This window comes from Crassostrea angulata, chromosome 4 (assembly GCF_025612915.1).
Source record: "Crassostrea angulata isolate pt1a10 chromosome 4, ASM2561291v2, whole genome shotgun sequence".
In the NCBI taxonomy this organism is placed as follows: domain Eukaryota; kingdom Metazoa; phylum Mollusca; class Bivalvia; order Ostreida; family Ostreidae; genus Magallana; species Magallana angulata.
The window spans coordinates 37,547,561-37,570,320 of record NC_069114.1 but is presented as its reverse complement, the minus strand read 5'-3'; the positions used below and the strand labels follow the sequence as shown (position 1 = coordinate 37,570,320).

Genomic DNA, 22,760 nt, shown 5'->3' with positions numbered 1-22,760 from the left:
AACAGCACAATTTCATAACATTTTTAAGAGTGTTGTTATTAAGAGTTTTTAATCATTTAAACAATTTACTCCAATTAGTTTGCACTTCAATAAGAAATGTCAACAACACACTATGCCCCCAGGATAATCTAAGTATCAAAACAATCTATTGTTATAAGAAGTGCTAAACACCCCAATCCCCTTCCCTTCGCTATGTCACAATAGAATAGGAGACAGACATGCACCTTTAAAAGCAAAATGAATGCACTGTCCATCCAAGATGAAAATCAATATCACTTCCAATATTATAACCCATTTGAAAATAATCTTACTTATTTTCTCTCTCTTTCTCTCTGTCTCTGTCTCTTTGTCTCTCTCTCTCTATCTTGTATATTAATTACACTGTACATTAGTTTGGACTGATAGAAAATACAAGATTTATGTATTTAATCTATTATTGCACTTAATATATCCTAAGATAAAGATCGTCAAACAGTATTTTCCAGCCCAAGCTTTGACTGCTCCTGCAAAACATTTATTTAGTATAGCCCGGAAGATGGATGCATTTAAAAGATGAACCCTTTGAAACTTCGATCATAAGTGCAACAACAATCTTTTGTCTTAAAGTGTCCTCCGTAAAAAGAAATACGATTAAAATATATTAAGAAATATAACTGGGAAAAATCATCTGTTTATAAATTACCGGTAATAAAATGAAGTGTCCAAAATTATAAAGATTTGTGTAATCTGGGGATATATCTATATTTAGCTTTTAAAAACCGCAACATTATTTCATAAATTGTTTTTTGTTACGCATGTTATCCTGTGTCTCTATTTCATATCTGATATTGTATCATGCCAAATGTCTATAAATATCATTTTACTTATGTAATATGTTGTTCATATTTCCACAATATGATTATATATTGAGCAAATAAAGAATGACTCTTGAATATTCATTGAATTTGAACCTGATACTGAGCATGAAGCTGTACATATGTTAAAGAGTGTTGTATATTTGAAACATTTGCAAACACTCTTTATTAGCTTCACTTTAAAAAAAAAAGTAATGGTAATGGTAATGCATTACTTTACTCATGTAATGGTAATGTAATGCATTACTCCAAGAAAATCAAGTAATGGTAATGGTAATTTAATGCCAAAATTCATGAAGTAATGGTAATGTAATGCATTACTTTACAATGTAATTCGCCCCAAGCCTGATATATATATATATATATATATATATATATATATATATATATATATATATATATATATATATATATATATATATATATATATATCTATATGTATATATATATATATATATATATATATATATATATATATATATATATAAAAGCACTAAAAATAACCAACGACACGAACAATAAAGTAAAATATTGTCAAATTTTCGGGACAACCAGTAAAATATTGTCAAATTTTCGGGACAACCCGTCCCTGGACGGGTTGTCCCGAAAATTTGACAATATTTTACTTTATTGTTCGTGTCGTTGGTTATTTTTAGTGTTTTTTTATATCTCATCTTATATCCGTGTATCTTTTGATCCGGCACTTTAGATAACGAGTGATGTTGGTTTGCTAGTGCTTCTTATATATATATATATATATATATATATATATATATATATATATATATATATATATATATATATATATATATATATTTATCTCATACGTGTGGTGTATATTACCCGTGTGATAAACCTTTGCTATATCACACGGGTGATGCTATATCAAATACTTCCGGTCGGAACTACTTTTGACACAGCCCCTCGCTTCAAAGCTTCAGTGACCTATATTCGAAGGGTTGCTAGTACTTTCAACATAACTATATATACTACAAAAGTTAATATAAAATTGATTTTGTTAAAGATTTAAATTACAAATATGAAGGAAAACACATAACTGCGTAGCACAGGCGTCGGAACCGGGGGGCTATTGTGAGTGGGGGGGGGGGGGGTTAGCCCCCCCCACCACACCTTTTTTGCAAAGTTATTCATAACCGTAACCACAAGACCCTTTTTTTTTGTCAAGAATTTTGATAAATATAGCCCACTTCCAACTTTCAATTTGCTTTGTGAAGTTTATAAAACTACAAATTACGTTAACTATCAAGGAGTTCATCCTGACGACGCGATGAAAACAGAGCGCTCTGGTTGTGTTTATAAACAAGAACTTACCGAAATAATGTTTCATGAGACTTTTATTCCACCACCAGTAAGCATCCTTATTCACTATTTTCAATTTTGAATCATAAGGCTAGCCTAGTGTTTGTTTTATTAAACATCATGCATCAACAACTGTCTTCGTTCGAGTCAATTCAAACTAACGAGCATTCGCAACTTTGTGTATGTCAACAAAACTGATTATTCAAGTCTTCTAATCGGAATTTCCATTTAATCAAGTGAAAAAGCTCTAAGAAAAATTATCTAGAGCTAAAAATTATTTTAAGGTTTATTTCAGTGAAACTTTACATTAAAAAAGTTAGATTTATCTCAGGAATGACGTACTAAATTGTATTGCGCAAGGTCACAATAGCCGCATAACACAACGTTGCATCATCGTTTTTAATCTTTGAAGAATAAAACCAATTTGGGTCACACAAGGGACTGTCTCAAAAGCTTCATAATATAAATCAAATTGTATGAGATAAATAGAACATCTATAATTGTGTGATTTTATATTTGCTTTATCCAACTCGTTGAAATGGTTATATTCGCTCGGCAAGCCTCGCGAATATATACACCATTTCAACTCGTTGGATAAAGCAAATATAAAATCACACAATATAGATATCCTCTATATATATATATAAAGAGCTACTTAATATATTAATATTCTAGTAAATATAAGAATTAGTAACTTTTTTTTATTTTACTGTCCATGTTTTCTGCCGGCCGTCTGGAGGCGGTTGATTATGATATGAAACTTTTAAGTAGCTATGTGTTTCTGCGGAGCTGTTATGAACAAGTCACGTTCAACAAGACACGTTTATGCAATAATTTGATTCAACAAAAACTTACGTTATTCAACGACTGTTCGGGCGAGCGCAGCAGGAATTATACATATCTCTTGTTGGCTGTATATATAATGTGACTGTATAAATAATATTAACCCACTGCCGTAAAGGATTGTGCATTTACACATGTAACTGCTCATGCATGAATGCGTCCCTATACTTTCAAATAAATGTATACCCTTCCACATGTGCATGACAACTTGGTATGTGTTATATCAGATGTAACAGACTATGCTCACTTATCCACTACTATCTTTACATATGCACACTCTCTTGAAAATCCTTGCTATAGTATAGTTGCAGTAAATAACCTTGCTCCTTATGACACATATGTTTTATCGTATCCAAAATCATTTTATATACTTGCAACAGACTATAATGCATAACAGCTTGTAATATGGATCTGGACAATCTTTTCATATATTTAAATATAGCTACTTTTTATAATCATTATTATATCATTGGTTTTTTTTTAAATAAATTGGTCCTTCTCTCCCAGCAAATTATCGTTCCCATGAAATTATTTGACTTAATAAATCGACATGCATGGCTCTCGTGGGTAACCCTTGCCCGCTAATTTAGATCCCCACAACGTATCTGCAAGCACATGTTTTATATTGTTTTAAGGAATAGAACTTAATTGCTATCAACGAAATTACGTCCCCACGAACAAGGAAAATTTGGCTACCCACGAACATTGACCCCCCTGAATAAAAATGATTCCACAGTAAAACATTTTTAAGTTAGCAAAGCACTTTTGAACATTAAATAATGTTTTTGAAATCATTTGGTTATTCATATAATATCATAATGATACATTTGATATTTACTCTTTCACCAATCGATCGACAGTCTCTCAACTTCAGGCCCCGGGGCCATAAAACTAAGACGAGCTCACTTTTGATCTTAGTCTCACTTCTCACAAATACTTATGTCCGATGTGTTTTGTCAAAGACACTCAAAAGTACGTAGATCTCACGGGAAAGTTGTTCGCCGTTATTTGGAGTTCAATAAATATCACAGAATTTATTGCAAGAGAATTTATGCTGATTTAATACCGAACAGTGTACAGTATCTTCGGAGTATGATCATTTTAGAAATCAATGGAATACCTGCATTATGACCTGATTGGTTCCTGTTATACCAGTAGACGCTGTATACTTGTTTCCTATCATATCGCGGTATTTCTGTTTACGTATAGTAGCATGCGCTGAAATTGACATCTGACGTCGGGATATTTTCAGACAAAGTAAACAGAAACACACTGAACATCACTGAGGTGTAATATGAGGAAACTCCCAAGTGTCTGAAAATATTTCCGTGTTGATAGATTTTTCAACAAAATTATTTAACTACCGCGAAATCATGGGACCTGCTCATACCATAATAACTTCTCACCTTGTTCCTCCTTTAAAAAAGAGTGTGATTTAACTACGTATCAGGAAAGATATTTCGTTTGAATAAAAAATTGAAATCAATCCAGCGGTTCATGTAACTTCCAGTGAAATAGACCAAACGGAATCTTTTCATTGCTATCAGAAGTTGCTTTAAGCATCGAAAGCCGTGCACAATAGAGTGAACAATACATGACCTAACCACCTTGAGGCAACAATCGAGACTGATGATGCCTCATTTCATGTGTCAAACTAGCAAAAAATCTGATGATAATATCACCCCTGGGAATGTTATTGTCATTCAAATTTTAGACCACGTGGTTTTATTTGACCCTTTCAGTTTCGCAGTAAAAATCGTACCTCGTGTATAAAGTCTATTTCACAGCAGATCTAGGTTCTTGTAGTCAAATATAAAATCTAGAGGTTTATTGATTTCAAACTTTATCTTCATTAATTGGTTGATAAAATGTGTTCTAGAAATAAATGTGACTTCAAAAATTAGTTTTTGTCTGTTGTTGCAACAACTAACATGCTTAAAAGAGATCCCTCCTGAGGATTAATTTTCGATCCGCGCCTGACCTAGTAATTACATCAATAGTGAAACAGACTATACCATTTTATGCAGAACGTTCCTTGAAAATGGCTCGATATACTAAGTTTTAATGCAAAACAGACACCCATTACTTTTTTTAAAACATGGTATTGCACACCACAAGCATCAAACATGGCTATGGTTTTATTAAGCAACCCAATGTTTATATTTTCAACCAATCTATACGTGGTTGAACGCGAACGATAACTCTGTTCTGAATATTATCGTTTAATATAAATAACTGCTAGATGGTGAAATAAGACATACATCTTGAAAGCTTTTCCCGTTTTAAAATAAATCAAAGTAGGATATGATATGAAAAACGACCAGTACTTACGTATTTTGAGAATATTATCCGAACACTTATACTTCTGCTCGAAATTTCACAGGAACTGAACAAATCTCGGTGAAGTCTCGCGAACATTCATTTGAGCACCTCTGGATTTATTACGTACTTAGCAACGATAAAGAAAACATTCCGAACACATTCGCAGGGGTGAATATTGTGGAATTACATGACATGCACATAATACAATTTAGTTATTAAAAAGGTATGATTTATATGTTTGAGGTTAATTATATTCATAGCAAATTGTCCCCAGCAAAAACGATATTATTCTAAGGCCGGTGAGTGTAGTTTAATTCATATAAGAATATCGTATGTGCATTTAAAATAAACAATACGTGATAAATTGCCATATTTTGGGGATATGGATATAGGTTGTAATTTGGTTGTATGAATACCTTAAGAATAAACGTAAAATAAAATTGATTTTATATTGGCCTTTTTTGTTAATTTTATATCCAGACGGTAGGGGATTAAATCTACGTTTTCTTTCTAATGCAGCCCATAGCCATATTGTAATTAGTTCACAATTTTAATCAGAAAAGCTTACCTTGGTCTAAGGCTTTCATGTACGTGGTGTGCATATTCGAGAATTTTATTTCAATCAGCTTTATGGATCAATATTTTCTTATTTTTTTAATTGGGTTTAGAATAATGACAATTTGTTGGTTTAATATAGTGTGTTTACTGACAGGAAAGTTCACGAAGATTATTTTTAAAAAACCCGTTAATTTCCATTTGATAAAATCAGAAAAGCGCTTCGTGCTGCAAATAAAGCAAAGTATTTTTCGACAGCGACCAAACCAATTTTCATTGTAATTGTGAAAGACCGTAGCGAGTCTTGATAAATAATGCACATGTAAGATTATTGTTAATGGAGAATTATCTAAAAGATAAGCTAAAAAGATACTTCGTCAAAATTATACATTGTTGCTTAAATAATCATGATGATCCATGGACCTTCCTTTTTATTTCTTAAGTAAAATTGGGCTGTGGTGGGCAATAAGTTTGTATACGAGTTATCAAGGTCACACATTTTTATGAATTTTTTCTAGAATTTCGATATTTATATTTTTAATAAATCTATACTAGTAGATGCTTGTCAAATAAGTGTTGATTCTAATAGGCTTATAAATAAAAACAAACTTGGATATAGTATATAAAAATGTGAAAGATTGGTCTCTTCCATGTGAACACAGCGGTCAACATTTAACTGACATTCTTGATTGTCAAAAAGAAGCATTTTTTATATCTAAACTTTTTAATTAAAACTTTTTTTAATATATATGTTTGTCATGGTTGAGATCGTGTATAAATAATACTTGGATATATACAACCTTTGAAATACTATCAAAACATAAAATTCACAGTTCTTAATAGAAAATTCAAAAGTTTTAGTAAACTTCTAACTAAAAGTATGTCATCTAAATTGTGTCAATGTGTATTATACTTTCCACTGTGTTACCAATCTATCGACTAAGTCTCTCAATTCCATATATAGCAGGGCTGCACAAAGATTTAATCTAGTTGCATTGGAATTCAATGATTTCCATCTTGAAAGCGATATTAAAGATATGTAATCAGCAGCTTCTCCCTTCAATTCTCTTTCACAATCATCAATGTCCTCTTGAGGAACTTTAAGAAACCTAAGCAATCGTTTGAAGTGTTTCACGTTTTTAGACACAATGACTAAATCTTTGTCTGAAGTCTGTTCTTCGGGTCCTGAAATGTCCAGCAGAGACGCAGAATCCCAGTATTTTTTGAATGAGAAGGTTTTCATTTCTTCAACCATTTCCCTGTGTTCCGTATTCTCCAGAGCTTGTAGTAACAAATTTTTACTGTGAGGAAAAGGGTGAGATTTTTCCCAGTTATAAAGAATATTGAAAACCAATTCATGTTGACTGGCGAACTCATGTCGCTGTTTTTCCACAAGATGTAAGCCAAATCCAAGAGCAGCGGCAAGAAACACACAATCGGTTCCTGGAAATCTGCTTGCAATATAGTCCAAGAAACACTCTTTGTTTTCTAAAACGACAAATCAATTGTCACATAAAAACATTTTGCATTCAATTATTTAGTTAAGAAAACAACGCATTAGAACTTCTTTAGCGTACTAGTGTGTAAAAAAATACCTTTAATGGCCGGGATTTCATCAGATGAATGGTTTTCTGTAGAAATGACGGGGTCTCTATCCGCCTCTATTTCCTAAGAAAAAAATTACAGATTTTATAATAATTATGAAAAAAAAATCTTTCATATAAACCTTTTCAAAAGTTGCACATAAAAACCCCAATCCATGACCAATTTAGGAACTTTATGGACTCAGTTTTTACATTAACTTGATTACGTGTTTTTCTTTAACAACTCCCATTTAGTATTGCTATTTCAAGTGCTAAAAAAAACCTTTATTCCAAATATTTCTTCTAATACTTCAACGCTACAAAGGTAGTCTCCGTGATGTGGACATTGGTAGCGACTGAGACCATGGAACACCTCTTTGCTAATGTAACAAAGAGGACTTCTACAACCCTGGCAATGTATTTCAAATGGCAAGTCGTTCTGTCGTAGAGCAGGATTCTGGAACGCGCTGTATATTTTCAGAAGGTCTCTGAGACAGTCTAGAGTAATACTGTAGACACCGCGGAAAGCTTTCAAGTCTGCAGCTTTACCTCTACGGTCGCTGATGTATGTAAATACCAGAATTTCATGTCCTTCTTTACAGAGCATCGTCCATCTGCTGCGCGACAGTTCAAAAATTGCACAATCGTTGAAAAGTTGTGTTGACAATGGTGAACTATTCTCAAACATTGATATGAATGCTGCCACCATTCTATTGTAGATTGCAGGTGGAAGAAAATTGTTCTTAAAAGAAATCTTAAAGGAAACTAATCCTATCTTAGTTGCCGATTGTATATCGTTGACAATCTGAGCAGGACACTTTTCTGTCACCATTCCAGGAACGTAAAAGACATCTTCGCTCTTACTTTGGGTAATCATATCAAGTCTGCAAAGAACGCCCAGCAAGTAATCTTTAAATGGATAAAAACTGGAATGTCCCAATACATCTTCTATAAAACTACTGCTTAGTTTTCCTTTGACTCGGAGGTTGGTCCATTCTGCAGATTTGGTATTTGTAGGGTATTTGGTTGTTCCTTCGTCAGTGATGAATGAAGATAACGCATCTATTACCCAACATGGATCTAAGATGACATTTTCAAAGAGATGACTTTCCTTGAAGTAAAGAACCTTGCTGTATGAATGTTGGAATGTTAAGAAATCTTCAATTTCCTGGCGCTTGAAGTAGAATTCGTTGGATAACACAGATTGCAGTTTCTCTACAGATACCACTTTGCACCCGGATGATTTCATATCTGCTATTAGGTTTTCTAACACAACCCACTTATGTGGAATGGGTAAGCCCCAGTCCGGCAAAGATTCGGCAATTTCCATGACACACTGACGTAGAATGTCAAATGGAACACCCTCTGCATCCCTAGCATCGATAAAGTAACGGGGACTAATAACCAAATGTTGTCTTTGAACGCTTCGTCGGAAGTATTTTTCCAATCTCTGGAAAATTTTCCATAAAGACGATCCTTTCTGCTCCTACATGAACAGGAAATGAAATAAAGTGATATACATGTAATTGCGTTTAACTCAAACATTCTAAACTTGCAAATTGTGAATTAGATGGTGAAAGTATGATAAAGAATGAATGTAAATTTATAGACTTATCCTGAAGACATATAAGATACATACTACGGGGAAGCAATCAGCATGAGTTCCAATAAGGACAATTTTAGGGTATCCCAACACAGAATGCTTTGCATATGTGATCACGGAATTAATCCAAAATGATATTGTATCTAGAGAAAAAAATTCCTAAATTAAATTTTTGTGTTATATAATTTTTTTTTCAATGGATTTTTTATAATGAAAGACTTCAGTTAGTTTGAAAAAAATCAAAATTCTTGCCTAAAGTAGTATTTGATGTTTTCATGGGATCAGATTCCTGCCAAAGTTCGAACAAATTAAAGGCCATCATGTAGACACAACTTGAAGACAGGAAGGTTTGATGTGTAGTGTAAAACACTTCTTGTCCTCCAAAATCCCAAATAGTAATGGGCACAAGTCTCTCTGGTTTTTCCTCGGTTGATGACAACTTAGCTCGATTGACTAGACTTTTAACAAGTGTTGATGACGTAGGTAAAGAATCTTGGGTAGTTACGTCAGACATCGAGTTTTCGATGTTCGACATTGACACTGTAGGATTCGTTTGATTCATATCATCAGTTACTACAGTGCAAGTAAATGAGTCTTGGTTCGCATGCGAGGATGCCGAGTATGTTTCTGAATTTCCTTGAAAACTTGCGGAATCTAATAATTGAGGATCTATCTTTGTATAGTTGTCTTCATGTGCCGCTGTCACACCTTCACATATTAATTGTTTCTTTTCATGAATAAATGAGTAGTTTGAGGGATTTTCCAAGGATTCCTCGGGAACCCTGCCTGAACATTGTACGGGAGTTCCTTTCAAGGACATCTGTATCAAACTGCCAATTCTCTGATTTAAGCTATGATCACTGTTATCTGTGTGGTATTATTGAGGAATTATATTATTTATTCATGAATGTTTTAATGTGTGGTTAGCTAACGATGACCAGTTAAACATTATGCATGCATGAATAGATTTGTAAAAAGCCAAAAACTATTATAATTTTTTCTATTATAAAACAAATGAGAAAAATGGAGAGTATTTTATAAAGCTATCATACAAAAGACAGTATGAAATGTCAAATAGAGATGAATGATAATCTTGAAAGAAGATAATATAATTATTCTCAAATGCATATTTTTACACAGTAAACAATAAATTCGAGAAAACAGATTTAAACCCGTTAAACAGTACACTTTGGACAGCAAGCCATTTAAAATGACTCTTCAAAATTGACATGCTTCAAGAGAAATTCGAGAAGGAATGAATATGAACGTCAAACAAACCTTCGGATACAGGGTAGATATGTCTTGTCTGCCTGTCGTATTTACACCTGTGTTGGTGAAGGTCAATGCCATTGGTGCTGGCTGGTATTACATGAGGGTCTAGTTCTCCTAACAGCCCTTTGGTAAGTGTTGTTTTCCCTACACCCGCCTGACCAATAAACATCAAATTGATTTCGTAATGATCCTCCGAACCTTGCTGTAGGTATTTGTGAAATCTGGACTCCGCATCTTCTCCAAAATTTTGCAGAATACTTGGTTGCTCTTTTGAAAATATTTGCAGATTTGTTTATACGATTTAGCCATTAAATATTGGTTTACAAATAATAACCAAGGACATTCAACAATGATAGAAATTGCTTTTGTCTCTTGTATTTTAAACGTTTCGAAAGCTATCCTTATTTCTGCATTCTCTGCAAACCTTGTCTTTATATATATTAAAATAAATATAAAAAGGCATCTTTCTACATTTCTACAGGGTCTTTAACACATTGTAACTTCGATGATTTTTTTCAGTTCGAAATCTACCTACTGATTCTGTCCACTGCTTTCTGAAATGAAAAAGAGGTAAATCGATGCATTTTAATCACTAGTATTTAATTTACACATGTACCTATCATATGTTTGGGAAGGCAAGAAAAGTCTTTTGAGTTAAAAAAAAAAAAACAAATACCTTGTGGGAACTTTCCAGAAGTGCTACTGCTTTATACAAAGGTTCTGCCTCCGCAGTTAGGCCTTCGTCCTTTTTCTCTTCTATCTTTTTTCTAGCTAAATCCAAGGGCGAGTGGCCATGCTGTGAGTTAAAAGCTAGCATTTCTACCAAACCATTTATACATATAGAACATATGGCTACTGTCTCAAATGTAAACGATAATTGGGAAAGGGCAAGTAATCTGTCAGAGGCTTATTATCTCTTATACTTCAATACAGTAACAAGTTACTAGTATTCTATCCATATGCCTCTGTAAACGTAAATTGTTTTTTTTATGTTGATACTATAACTGCTGATATATTTTATTACATATAATGAAATAATTTTTCAAATATTTTTTTTCCTTTTTACATAAATGATCCATAATTATTCAATGAAAGTTTTAAATTAACTATGTTGGTGTATATACATGTATACAATGTTTACCTTAAAATATTATTATCTATTATTTATTTATTTTGTATTTCCACATACAAAGTAAATTCAAAATTAACAACATAAAACTCAAAACACGACTTTATTTCACTGATTATAGCAATGTACTCTAGTATATGTTCCCTATATATACACACTTTGTCTAGTGCCTCAATGCTTGCCGTCTCCGAAATGAGTAATTGTATTGATTTAAAATCTCCATTTATGGCAGCGATGTGTAGTGGTGTCCGGCCGTCCTGTAAAAAAACCCAAAAGGCATTATGGCTTGTGAAAAAGACTGAATAGATGTAATTATGTAATTTTTCAATGTAAATTAAAAATGTTATTGTCTTCACCCGTATTAATTAAGACCAAGCACGCATACCCTGTTCTGAGCGTCAACACAAGCTCCAGCTCTGAGCAGATGTTGCATGATTACCCGGTGTCCATTAGTGACGGCCATGTGGAGAGCAGTCAGACCGTCCTGAGGTAAAACGGAAACTTATTGTTAATGAGGTTTTCTAAAAGATTGATTAAATTATAAACATCTACGCCACTTCTTGAACAAAAATAATGTGTTATCTCAGTCTAAAATGTTCAACATGATTTTACCTAGAAACACGTTTCCTTGTATATAAATTTACATGAAGTTTGAAACAAGTCGTTAACATTTTTCATCCACTCTAAAAATTTAAAACTCAAAGGGCAGACAACTCTATCAGCATTATCTAGCAGTGTATGACCCTTTGAAGACTTCAACAACTACATAAAACCGTCATTTAATGTAAAACCTTAATTAATGTGGTTGTAGACTGGGCCTTGTTAAAAAAAAAATAAACATAACTATGCATTGAATTTTATCAATATACGATGTATTTTGCTATGGCTACAATTACACCCTAAAACTGTTTGGGTTTTTCGACTTCTTCTGGTGGCCGGTATAAAAGTTAAGATTGAACAAGTTTTCTTTTTCAACATTCTAATTTTTTTGTTATTTTATTATTTTCTTGACTTCTTTTCACATTTTAATCAATGTTTTTTTTTTTATTTTGATAACATAAGTATGATGTGTTCGTTGCATTTAAAAAGAAATGAAGTTTGTTTTGAGAATTTCATTTGCTGCAATAGGTATCTTAATGATAACTATGGTTGTAGATTGGGCCTTGTTAAAAAATGAAACATAAACTAAGCATTAAATTTTAACAATATACGATGTATTTTGCTATAGCTACAATCACACCCTAAAAATGTTTGTTTTTTTTCTAATAAAAATATGAATTGTATAGGGAAGTTTATCGACCCTTATCACAGAGGAACAATAACATTGGCAGGTTATAATGCATAAAAATTACTGTGTATTTAATACAAATACATGTAATTTTCTAGATGAACCAGAAAAATCAGAAAAAGATGATAAGTATTAAAAACCTGAAAAATTACAAATTACAAAATATTTGTGAAGATAAAAATATTGGGTTTGTGTCGCGTGCTCTTCATACCCCATCCTCCTGGTTGATATTGGCGCTAATCCTCAGAAGGACGTCCACAGCGGCTGACTTGCCCATCAGTGAGGCTCTGTGAAGAGCCGTTGCTTTAAACTAAAAATAGGTAGACAGTTTGATTTCAGAAGTATTTGTAAGTAAATTGTTATTTGACAAGGCATTATCTCATGCTATATACAATGTTACATGGTAGTGTGCCAACATGTTTAGTGAATCAATAAATCAAATCAAATCTGTTGTTAAAATGGTTCTATTTTGTTAATTTTTTTCATAAAAAATCCAATAGCTGGTTTTCAGATATCAGGGCTATATATTTATAGTGTGCATTTTTATTTATTTATTTTTTCATAACTTTTGTTGTTGTTGTTTTTGCTGCTTGTATATCCATCAGGCTAAAGAGAACTTTTTTTAAACATCGATCTATATTTATTACTTATGCTTGTCCTATATTTCCGATGATATGTTTTACTTTTTTTGCGTGATTCTTGTATCAAAGTCCTCGTCTTTTTTTTAGAGTTACGCAATAAGAAACATTTAACCTCTGTTTCATTTTCTCTGTGCTGGCGTTACAAATTCGTGGCTGATATGCCCGCAATGCAATCTTTGTTTATAATTGCAGGGTTTTTTTGTGTAAAGTTAGCTACTTTTGTGCATTTGCTTACAGATAATCAAATTTATATACAGCTGATGATATGAACGAAGCGCAACAGATATGCAAATAGGTTAGCATAAATGTTATTTTTAAAAGACTTACCTATGCTACTGTATTAAAATAATAGACTCGAATTTTTGGGCTTTAATGCCGATAAATCAGAAGAGTACTGTCTTTTTTTATATATATATTTTAAACATCATTGGTACTTGAAGATTACCAATTTGTTTTTATTTTTTCTCAATCAAGCTTCGCCAATTATTAATCAACAAAAATTCCTTTTAAAAATCTGGAAATAATCTGGATTTTTTGGATTTTACAATCTTACACATGCGCATTACATTCACGCTAAATCACAGGAGGCTCCTTAGTTTATGTTTCCACAATATTCACATTTGCATGGATAAACTCAGAAACGATAAAAATTTGTCCTACATTCTGTTCATCAAAGGAATACGGGAGATAACTCTAACTCAGTGCATTTAATATGAAATTAATAGCATTATTGTAATCTTAAAGCTTGGATATGTAAATGACAACAATACGGTGTGTCGATGTATCTATTTCGTAAAATAATGTTCGATATCATGTGCAATGTCAACCCGTGCACGCACGGGTCAAAATCTAGTTTTAAGAAATATTTTAATATATTTTTGAGATTGGTCTCTCTCTCTCTCTCTCTCTCTCTCTCTCTCTCTCTCTCTCTCTTCTCTCTCTCTCTCTCTCTCTCTCTCTCTCTCTCTCTCTCTCTCTCTCTCTCTCTCTCTCTCTCTCTCTCAGTTTTAGTATCTCTTTAAGTAAAGATACCTTAACAAAGTATTAAACAACAATTCTAAAATCGCAGTATAAAATAACAAGAGGCCCATGGCCCACATCGCTCACCTGAGCAACAATAGACGATAAAATTAGCTTCGTTGAGTTATAACACAAAATATCTGGACAAGGTGGTATAATACATGTAGATCCTGTATTAAAAATAATAATGGATATTCTTATATTTAATCAAGTCCCTTTTCTAACAGGATGATTTTATAGTCATATCACATTCAGCATTGCAGTTTTCAAAAAAATCCCTAACAATTGTTTATATACTGGATATAAATCTACATCAAACTATGAACCCCTTGTGAGGCCCAATTATCGTCCAGGGGCTAATCCTATGTAAAAATTTGTCTCCCCCCCCCCGGTGACCCCATCCTACCCCCTTGGAATCATGATTTGAATAAACTTGAATTTTCACTACCTGACGATGCTTCAACACAAGTTTCAGCTTTGCTGGCCAAATGCATGATTTTGAAAAGAAGATTTTTAAAGATTTACTTTATATATTCCTATATGAAAATTCATCCCCCATTGTGGCCTCACCCTACCCCTGGGGGCCATGATTTTCACAACTTTGAATCTACACTACCTGAGGTTATTTCCACAAAAGTTTCAGCTTTCCTGGCCTAATGGTTTCTGAGAAGAAGATTTTTGAAAATGTCTCGAAAATTTTCAATAATTCTTAATTATCCGGATAGACGACAGACAAAATGTGATCAGAATAGCTCACTTGAGCTTTCAGCACAGGTGAGCTAAAAATATCAAACAAGTCGCGAATGTACACATGTACGTGGGCAAAATCCATGTACGCCTCTACTTTTCTCTGGATACAACTACTCGGCATAACTTGATTTTTTATTGTGTTGTTTTTCAGAGAACCGACTTTGGAGAAACCGGTAATATTCAAAAAACAGAGACTAAAACACGTAGTTCTAGTATAATTAATCCCGACCTGTGACATGTTAGCAAACAAAACAAAGGAGTGGGCCAACGTCATCGCCGATTAACTGTTACCGTATCGAGTCTGAAGTGGAGAGAGTGCGTAGATATTTAGAAGTTGAAGTGCATTCTTTTATATAGTTCAGATTCCAGTAAATTCTTACGTACATAATTCGGGCTTTTCAGGACTTAGGGGCACATCATCATGTCTTAAGAGAGATTATGGTCGGGTCCATTTTTACATTGTTTTAATCTGCTTTAGACGGAGGTGTTTGAATTATAACATGATATAGGAAAATATTCAATTTGCAAAAAATACCAATTTATTAGGATTTTCCCTTTAGTATGCTGTAGTACTCTGTGGCTAAAAAATATCTTAATTTTAAGGATTTTTTCTTTTTCAAAGTAAAAATAATTAACTGCTTAAAAGAAAAAGTGTAATAATATCTAAATTTTTAAGGTAGATCTGTTTGATTTTTGTTGATAATTTATTGTTGTTGGTATGTTTTTTATGTTATGAATATATTTAATTATTTATCAGTCAATACTTGCAGATTTATTATTTTAATTAACATGAAAGTAATTTCATATACAGTTTTATTACACAGAGAATTAAAGACCGTTATTTACAGGTGTGCGGAAATGACGCCTGAATTTTATATATCAGTCTGATGCATTAAAGGCTCTGCATTCGAATTGCTGCAAGTAATATGATGTGATAAAAGGTGAACTTCACAATATTTGAAATCTAAAGTTATTAGTTTTATTATCAAATAGAAAAACAAGTACTTTTCCGCACGTTGACACAATACAACTTAAGCGTGGAAAAAAAAGAATTGCAGTGGTTTGGCATGTATGAATTACAAATGTTGGTTTGTAGTTGATGCAGGCTTGTTTTTGATGTTGAAATGTTTAGTGAATAATTTTAAAAGAGAATCGTTTGTTCGACAGACCAAAACGCATAAAGAGAAAAAAGTGTGACGACTGTGCCCAAGTTGAGCCCTCGGGTCAGATGTAAAAGCTTCGGGTCTTTCGCATGAGATTCTCGAGAAGAGCTGGTCCATTATTTAATGGTCGTACATTCGCGCCGAGCAAATGTCTAAATTTGAAAATTATAATCGGCATTTGGTGCCGTCTTAAAAGAAAAAATCTAATTTCGAAGGGGCGTTTAAACAGCAATAAATTATCAAATCATAATAAGTTATGCCGTATATAAAAATAAGACCTGTTGGAATTTTACGGCTGTAACATCGCGTAAAAGCACTCGTGTCTCATTTCTCATGTTATGCGTGAAATGCATTTCAGCTTTAACTAAAGAAATAACAAGAAAAAAGCTACTAGGTACAGGGCTGATAGAGATTCGGAAAATTACAAAATGATAACCAACAAGTCGCGTACATCATGTAAACACCAATCAATCACAATCAACCAATGATTTATAACCAATCGAACCTACCAGGTCAGTAGCTGCGTTGACATTGGCACCCTTCTCAATCAACTCCTTCGCTTCGTCCGTGCGTCCATCCAAAGCTGCAATCCACAGTTTCTACAATTATAAACGAATGTCATTAAAGATATTTCAGCTTAAATTTGTGTGGTATTAGATCTATTTTCATTTTGTTATTTTTAAAGCATTTTATAGTCCTTCCTTTCAAACTCGAGAATGTTATAGATTTATTAAAATTGAAACATTTTTATTCATGATCATAAATTGTGGACTAGATCAAATATGGTGATTCTTGATCAAAATATGTCCTTTTAAACTAGGAAGGAGGTCGCGTAATGGTCAAAATATTGTCTCAAATTTAGGAAGGGGAATGTGATAAGTAAAATTCACTTAATAAAATATGTTTGACCAGTATTTCTAAACGATAAACTCACCTCAAGAAGAGGATCAGATTTTGAGCTACTGTCTACAGAAAACATCATCTATGGTCAAGATCCATTCATACTTTTGAGCTAACAGATACAAGTACTTGAAGACCCGGACGTACGGTTAATAAATACCCGGATTTCTACAGAGTTTTGGGGAGTGTCCAAAAATGATAAATATTGACCTCATTTCATTCGCAGAGAGAAAAGCTCACCTGTTGAAGGTCCATACGTAGAAACTTTATCTGAAATGAAAACATAATATTTCAGTAATTTCATATATGTTATCATCAAGACTACTTGTTTTATCAAGTGAAGATTTTATTGTCTGTGGTGGTTTAAAAGCATACTAATGATGCGTTCTTTTGTCGCATAATGCGTATGAGAGAGAGAGCGAGAGAGAGAGAGAGAGAGAGAGAGAGAGAGAGAGAGAGAGAAAGAATTCCACAAGAGTTAATTCGTTTCTTTAATTTACTCTTCTGTATCTACTTCTGGATAAGTAGGTTTATCATTTGAAGGAGTATTTCCTTTTAATTCCCTTTCTCTGGACACAAATCAGTCTGATTAGTCTCGGTGGGTTTGTTTTGTGAAATTTCAAGAATTTTAATAATTTAAGAAGATTGCTTTTTTTCAAACTATTAAAGAATCTCTCTCTCTCTCTCTCTCTCTCTCTCTCTCTCTCTCTCTCTCTCTCTCTCTCTCTCTCTCTCTCTCTCTCTCCCAGGGTTTACACATTGATTGAAATCACAAGACATCGAATTTTTACAGTTCATTGAAAATAAAGATAGAAAAATGCGGAACTGAAAATGAGTAAAGAGCATGTAAGGATTTAAAAACAAAATCGTTTAGTATTTGAAACATATGATACATATATTGGGTATTTTCTGACGATTAAAAGTGATTTGCATCGCATGCTTAATTGGTAAAACTAGCGTGAAATCTCATCATAAGGAAGTGTCGGAATAAACAAAGGGCATGCTTATCTCAAGAAGCTATATGTAGATAAGTTTTAAATGTAAAAACCTTGAGGCGAATGCTACACCAAGAGTTTATTTCATATATCGTTGAAGTATACAGTGCACAGGTATCCTAAAATAGAACACATATTTAATTCAATATTTCCAAGTGACAATTCACCCTGTAGTTTTCAAGATGAAGTTAAAATTGTTAATGGATGACACACAGAATACCTGAAGTAAAAATACATGCTAAATATACCAGTTTTGCCATATTTATCACCCCCACCCCAATAAAAAGTCTCATCATGGCATGGGCAGTGAATTTCACAAATCAACATCTGGACATTATATGAACATAATAAAAAATATGCATGATTTTATCTCCCATGACTGTGATAGTAAAGAAGAAAATAATATTAAATCAGCACATTTTTATTATATGGCCATATTCCCCCTACCCTAGGGTCTGAGCCCCTGGCCCAGAGGCTCCGTGGACACCATAACAATGCATTTAGTTTTTTAACCGAGTTTTCCAACAGAAAAATCCGGTTATTAAAATATTGAAAATGACGGGCGGGCGGGTGGACGGGTGGGCGGCTGCCAAAATGGTACCCACATTGTACGGATAACTCCTCCTACAGTTTCAAGATAGAAAGTTGTTCTTTGAATATCAACTGTACATATATCGGAGGTGTGCATATTGCTAGGATTTTGCTTTCTGATAATTCATGAAAAAATACCAGCTTTTGAACTTAGTCATTTTTGGCAAAATATTGCTTATAGGGTACCCTCATTGTACGGATAACTCCTCCTACAGTTTTCAAGATAGGAAGTTGTTCTTTTGCAGATCAATTGTACATATATCAGAGGTGCGCATATTGCTAGGACTTTGATTTCTCATAATTTATAAAAATATACCAGCTTTCGAACTCAGTCATTTTTTTGGCAAAATATTGCATATAGGGTACTCCATTTCACTGGATACGGTAGGTAGTGATTATCAATTCAGGGTTGATATGGATTAAGGATACAGTTCACATGAAAGAAAACCCGGTTTGCTGTCACATTGACATCTTTTCACTTATTTCTCACATGTGTTGGAGTAGAGAGGATTTTTTTAATTGGCCATTTTTGCATGTCTGGCCCCGCCTATGAGGCCCCGAATTGGTAAAGCCATGGATTTCACAGTTTAGATTGGTCTTATCTTAGAGATGCTTCACACCAAATATGGTAACAATTAGTTTTGTAGTTTTCACGAAGTCAAAAATGTAAAATTGTTAATGCACGACGGACGATGAACGACGCATGACGACGGACGGAGACCTAATGCAATAGGTCATGTGAGTGACTCATGTGACCTAAATCTGAATGTGTCTAAAACCAACCTTGTTAATTATATTTTGGAACGGCGGGAAGTTAACAAACATGAGAAGTGAGTGTATAAAGCACAACAGCTGGAAGCAACAAATATATCTTAAGTATCTTGCAATGCAATTTAACTTGAATAAGGGGGGGGGGGGAATCAAACACAAAAACACGCATTTTGCAGCATGTTATAAAGCATTTTGGCAACATCTTGTACTTAATTAAAGACCATTCTTTAAATATTTAACCCGTGCTCTGTATTTAAGTCTTTGTACATGCATATTGCATTTTCTTACGTTTGTATATATTGGGTTTTCAAGAAACGCCTCATGTGCACCTTAATTGAAAAAAGGGTTAGGTGTATATTGTACCACCCCCTCCAAAAAAAAACAAAAACAAAATATAACAAAAATAAAAGATAATACTTTGGTGTATTTTGAACTTGGTAGATTTCCCCTATACATTAAAAGGAAATTTTATGAAAATTTCAATGCTAGTTGTACATTTAATACATGTACAACCAAAACCTACAGATCTTAAAACATGATTATAAACAATGATAGTTGGGTTGTAAATATAAGAGATGAACTGTCTATATAGGGTAAATTTCATTTTTTTTTTAATTTACAGCATGATAGTTTATAGTGGCTTTGAAATTAAAAATTAGATAGTGTATAATGCCAAACTGCTTTGTAATTATTTATTATTTTATAAACAAATTATTGTGTTAATCTTTCTTTTCTGACTAGTCATCGGTTGCTTTTTATAGAATTTCCATATATATTTATTGTATATTTGAAATATGTACTAGTAATTTGCATTCCAATGAGTTGAATAACTCAATGATAATAAATTAAAATTAATTGATTTTCGATGCTATTTGAATTAATAATTTTATTGTTTCTCATTTGTTGAGTACAGGAAATTCCATACAAATCACATTAAAACATAAAAAAATAAATAATCTTACCTAGCTGAAGAAATTAAAATGATAGGTCAACAACTATGTCCAAAATAAGGTGATACGAAGACGGTATGATTTAATTAAACTTCTTGGGGCAGGGGTGGAGGTACATCGTATCAACCTATGACTATTGTTATAAGTACATGTATTAAGGTCAAACGACATGTCCTCGAGCATCTGTTGAAAAATCATAATTATTTTTCAAATTTTCAACGTCCTGATAATATACCAAATAAAATGATCATTATTCATCCGATGCTATCCGTGGCCTTTTGTTCATATAGAAAATTTATACAACAGTTATGATCTGTAGATTGATATCTTATTATTATTTATTCAGAAATTCAACCATGGGTAAAACAGCCTATCAGTTTACAATAATTCACATATTACAAAAAAATATAATAAACATTAGACTCTTTGGAGTCTAAAATGGGGGGGGGGGGTGAAACCCTGATCAAGTGTTTCACAATTCCCATATTTTCACACATTACATATAATAAACTAAATGTAAAGTTGCATATTATCTACAGATTGAAAATACAGTTTTGAGTCAACAAATGTTACACATAACAAAAGGCACAGTATACATGTATAACATATGTTAACATACAAGAGAATATGTTTCTAAAATACATTGTAGCCTGCCTGCCCTAACCTTGGTAACTTCCTGTTTCAATATTAAGCAATGTGAAGACAGTCTAATGCTAGAAATATGCGTCTTAACATTATTCTGGATTGGTTTTGTTAGGTATGATTGGATTTTGGAGTAATTGTTTTCTTCAGATATCTGTATATAAAATACACTCTGAAAATTTTTCCATAAAGGCATTACTTTCTTACATGTAAAAATAAAAAATTCTATTTTCATATATATATGTAAAAAAAAATGCCAAGGATTAGGTGATTGCTGTCCTATCCAGAAATTCTCCTAGACCGACATGAAACAACTCATTTCTGACATCTCTTGTCCAATTTACACTAGACGCTGCACAGTTCTCAGCACTATTTCGTAAGTAATTGTAAAACGATTTTAAAATACAATTTTCTGTTTCTAGTAATTTACACCATCCTTATGCGCACGTGTGCTTAAATTTTAGTGAGATTGTTTAAATCATGACAAATGTTTGTAGTTGATGCCTGTTTTCAATTGATTAATTGTGTCAAAATACGCGTGAAATTTCTTAAACATGCAGCCGAATGTTTTCGTCGATAACATTACACAAGCATATGATATTATTGTACATTATGGGTATAAGAGAGAGAGAGAGAGAGAGAGAGAGAGAGAGAGAGAGAGAGAGAGAGAGAGAGAGAGAGAGAGAGAAAGAGAGAGAGAGAGAAAGAGGGAGAGAGAGAGATTTGTTGCTCTTTCATTCAAAATAAATTACCTTTTGTACTACCTAAGTCAAGCTGTCTCTGGTAGTATGTCGAGACTGCATGTAGAAAACAGCGGGCCGGTCTCCAGTACAAACACAAATCCCCAGAATATACTGCATGTGATATATATTTTACCTGCAGGAAACGTAAACATTTGACGGCTGTCCACAATGTGATTACGCTACGCGTCAGTTCATTTAAATTAAACAACAGAAGACATTTGATATTACAGGTGCATAGTCAACTCTGTGTATAATACAGACTAAGACCAAACACTCACGTGTCTATTAACACGTCATCAGGAAATTCCCTGGAAATTCCATAGCTACTTAAGGGTCGCTTCCTTCTTCTCCTAACGTGTATCGCTCATCGTTTTAAATATATTTTATTATTTTAAAAATATTCTCTTTGTTATATCATGGGATATTTTCGAAATCACAGTGGTAGCCTCATTTACAGTCGCCAGTCAAGCGAAACCTATTTCATCAGTGTTAAACCTAGCTAGCAAGTCGGGTTTTTTTTTTAAATAGATGGCCTTTGTTATAGAGGAGAAATGCTAAACCACCAATTCATATAAATATGATTTAAAGAAATCGTAAAGTGAAAAAGTGTATAGTATAACTGTTAAGATTTTTATTCAAAATAATAAAATCTATTTTTCTTGATATTTGTGCATGTGTTCAATATTTCCTCTCGATTGATATAAAATGTTTAAAGACACAATGTGCATCTAGTTCTAACCAGATGAATGTTTGTTATATCACTTGCAAGTCCACGTGTACACATTTGTAAATACTGGAGAACTCATAAAGAACAAGGAATGAATC

General features: G+C 33.0%; 1 protein-coding gene across 4 annotated transcripts; it reads right to left on the bottom strand.

The window, feature by feature from the left end:
- Window positions 1–6,106: 6,106 nt before the first annotated feature.
- On the bottom strand, window positions 6,107–22,348 carry LOC128181786 (uncharacterized). Of its 4 annotated transcripts, XM_052850311.1 has the most exons (15): window positions 22,214–22,348; window positions 21,945–22,068; window positions 17,484–17,513; window positions 16,853–16,942; window positions 12,981–13,079; window positions 11,867–11,965; window positions 11,640–11,738; window positions 11,029–11,148; window positions 10,888–10,906; window positions 10,359–10,619; window positions 9,333–9,947; window positions 9,117–9,223; window positions 7,761–8,963; window positions 7,490–7,562; window positions 6,108–7,382 (listed from the first exon to the last, which is right to left on the bottom strand). In XM_052850311.1, exons 3-15 carry the CDS (start codon window positions 17,496–17,498, stop codon window positions 6,802–6,804), a joined length of 3,381 nt encoding a protein of 1,126 aa, XP_052706271.1. In that variant the 5' UTR covers window positions 17,499–17,513; window positions 21,945–22,068; window positions 22,214–22,348; the 3' UTR covers window positions 6,108–6,801. The 4 variants fall into 4 exon arrangements, with proteins under 4 accessions (XP_052706270.1, XP_052706271.1, XP_052706273.1 ...); XM_052850313.1 differs by lacking the exon at window positions 22,214–22,348 and having other exon boundaries at window positions 21,945–22,182; XM_052850310.1 differs by lacking the exons at window positions 17,484–17,513; window positions 21,945–22,068; window positions 22,214–22,348 and adding an exon at window positions 17,278–17,467 and having other exon boundaries at window positions 6,107–7,382.
- Window positions 22,349–22,760: the final 412 nt, after the last annotated feature.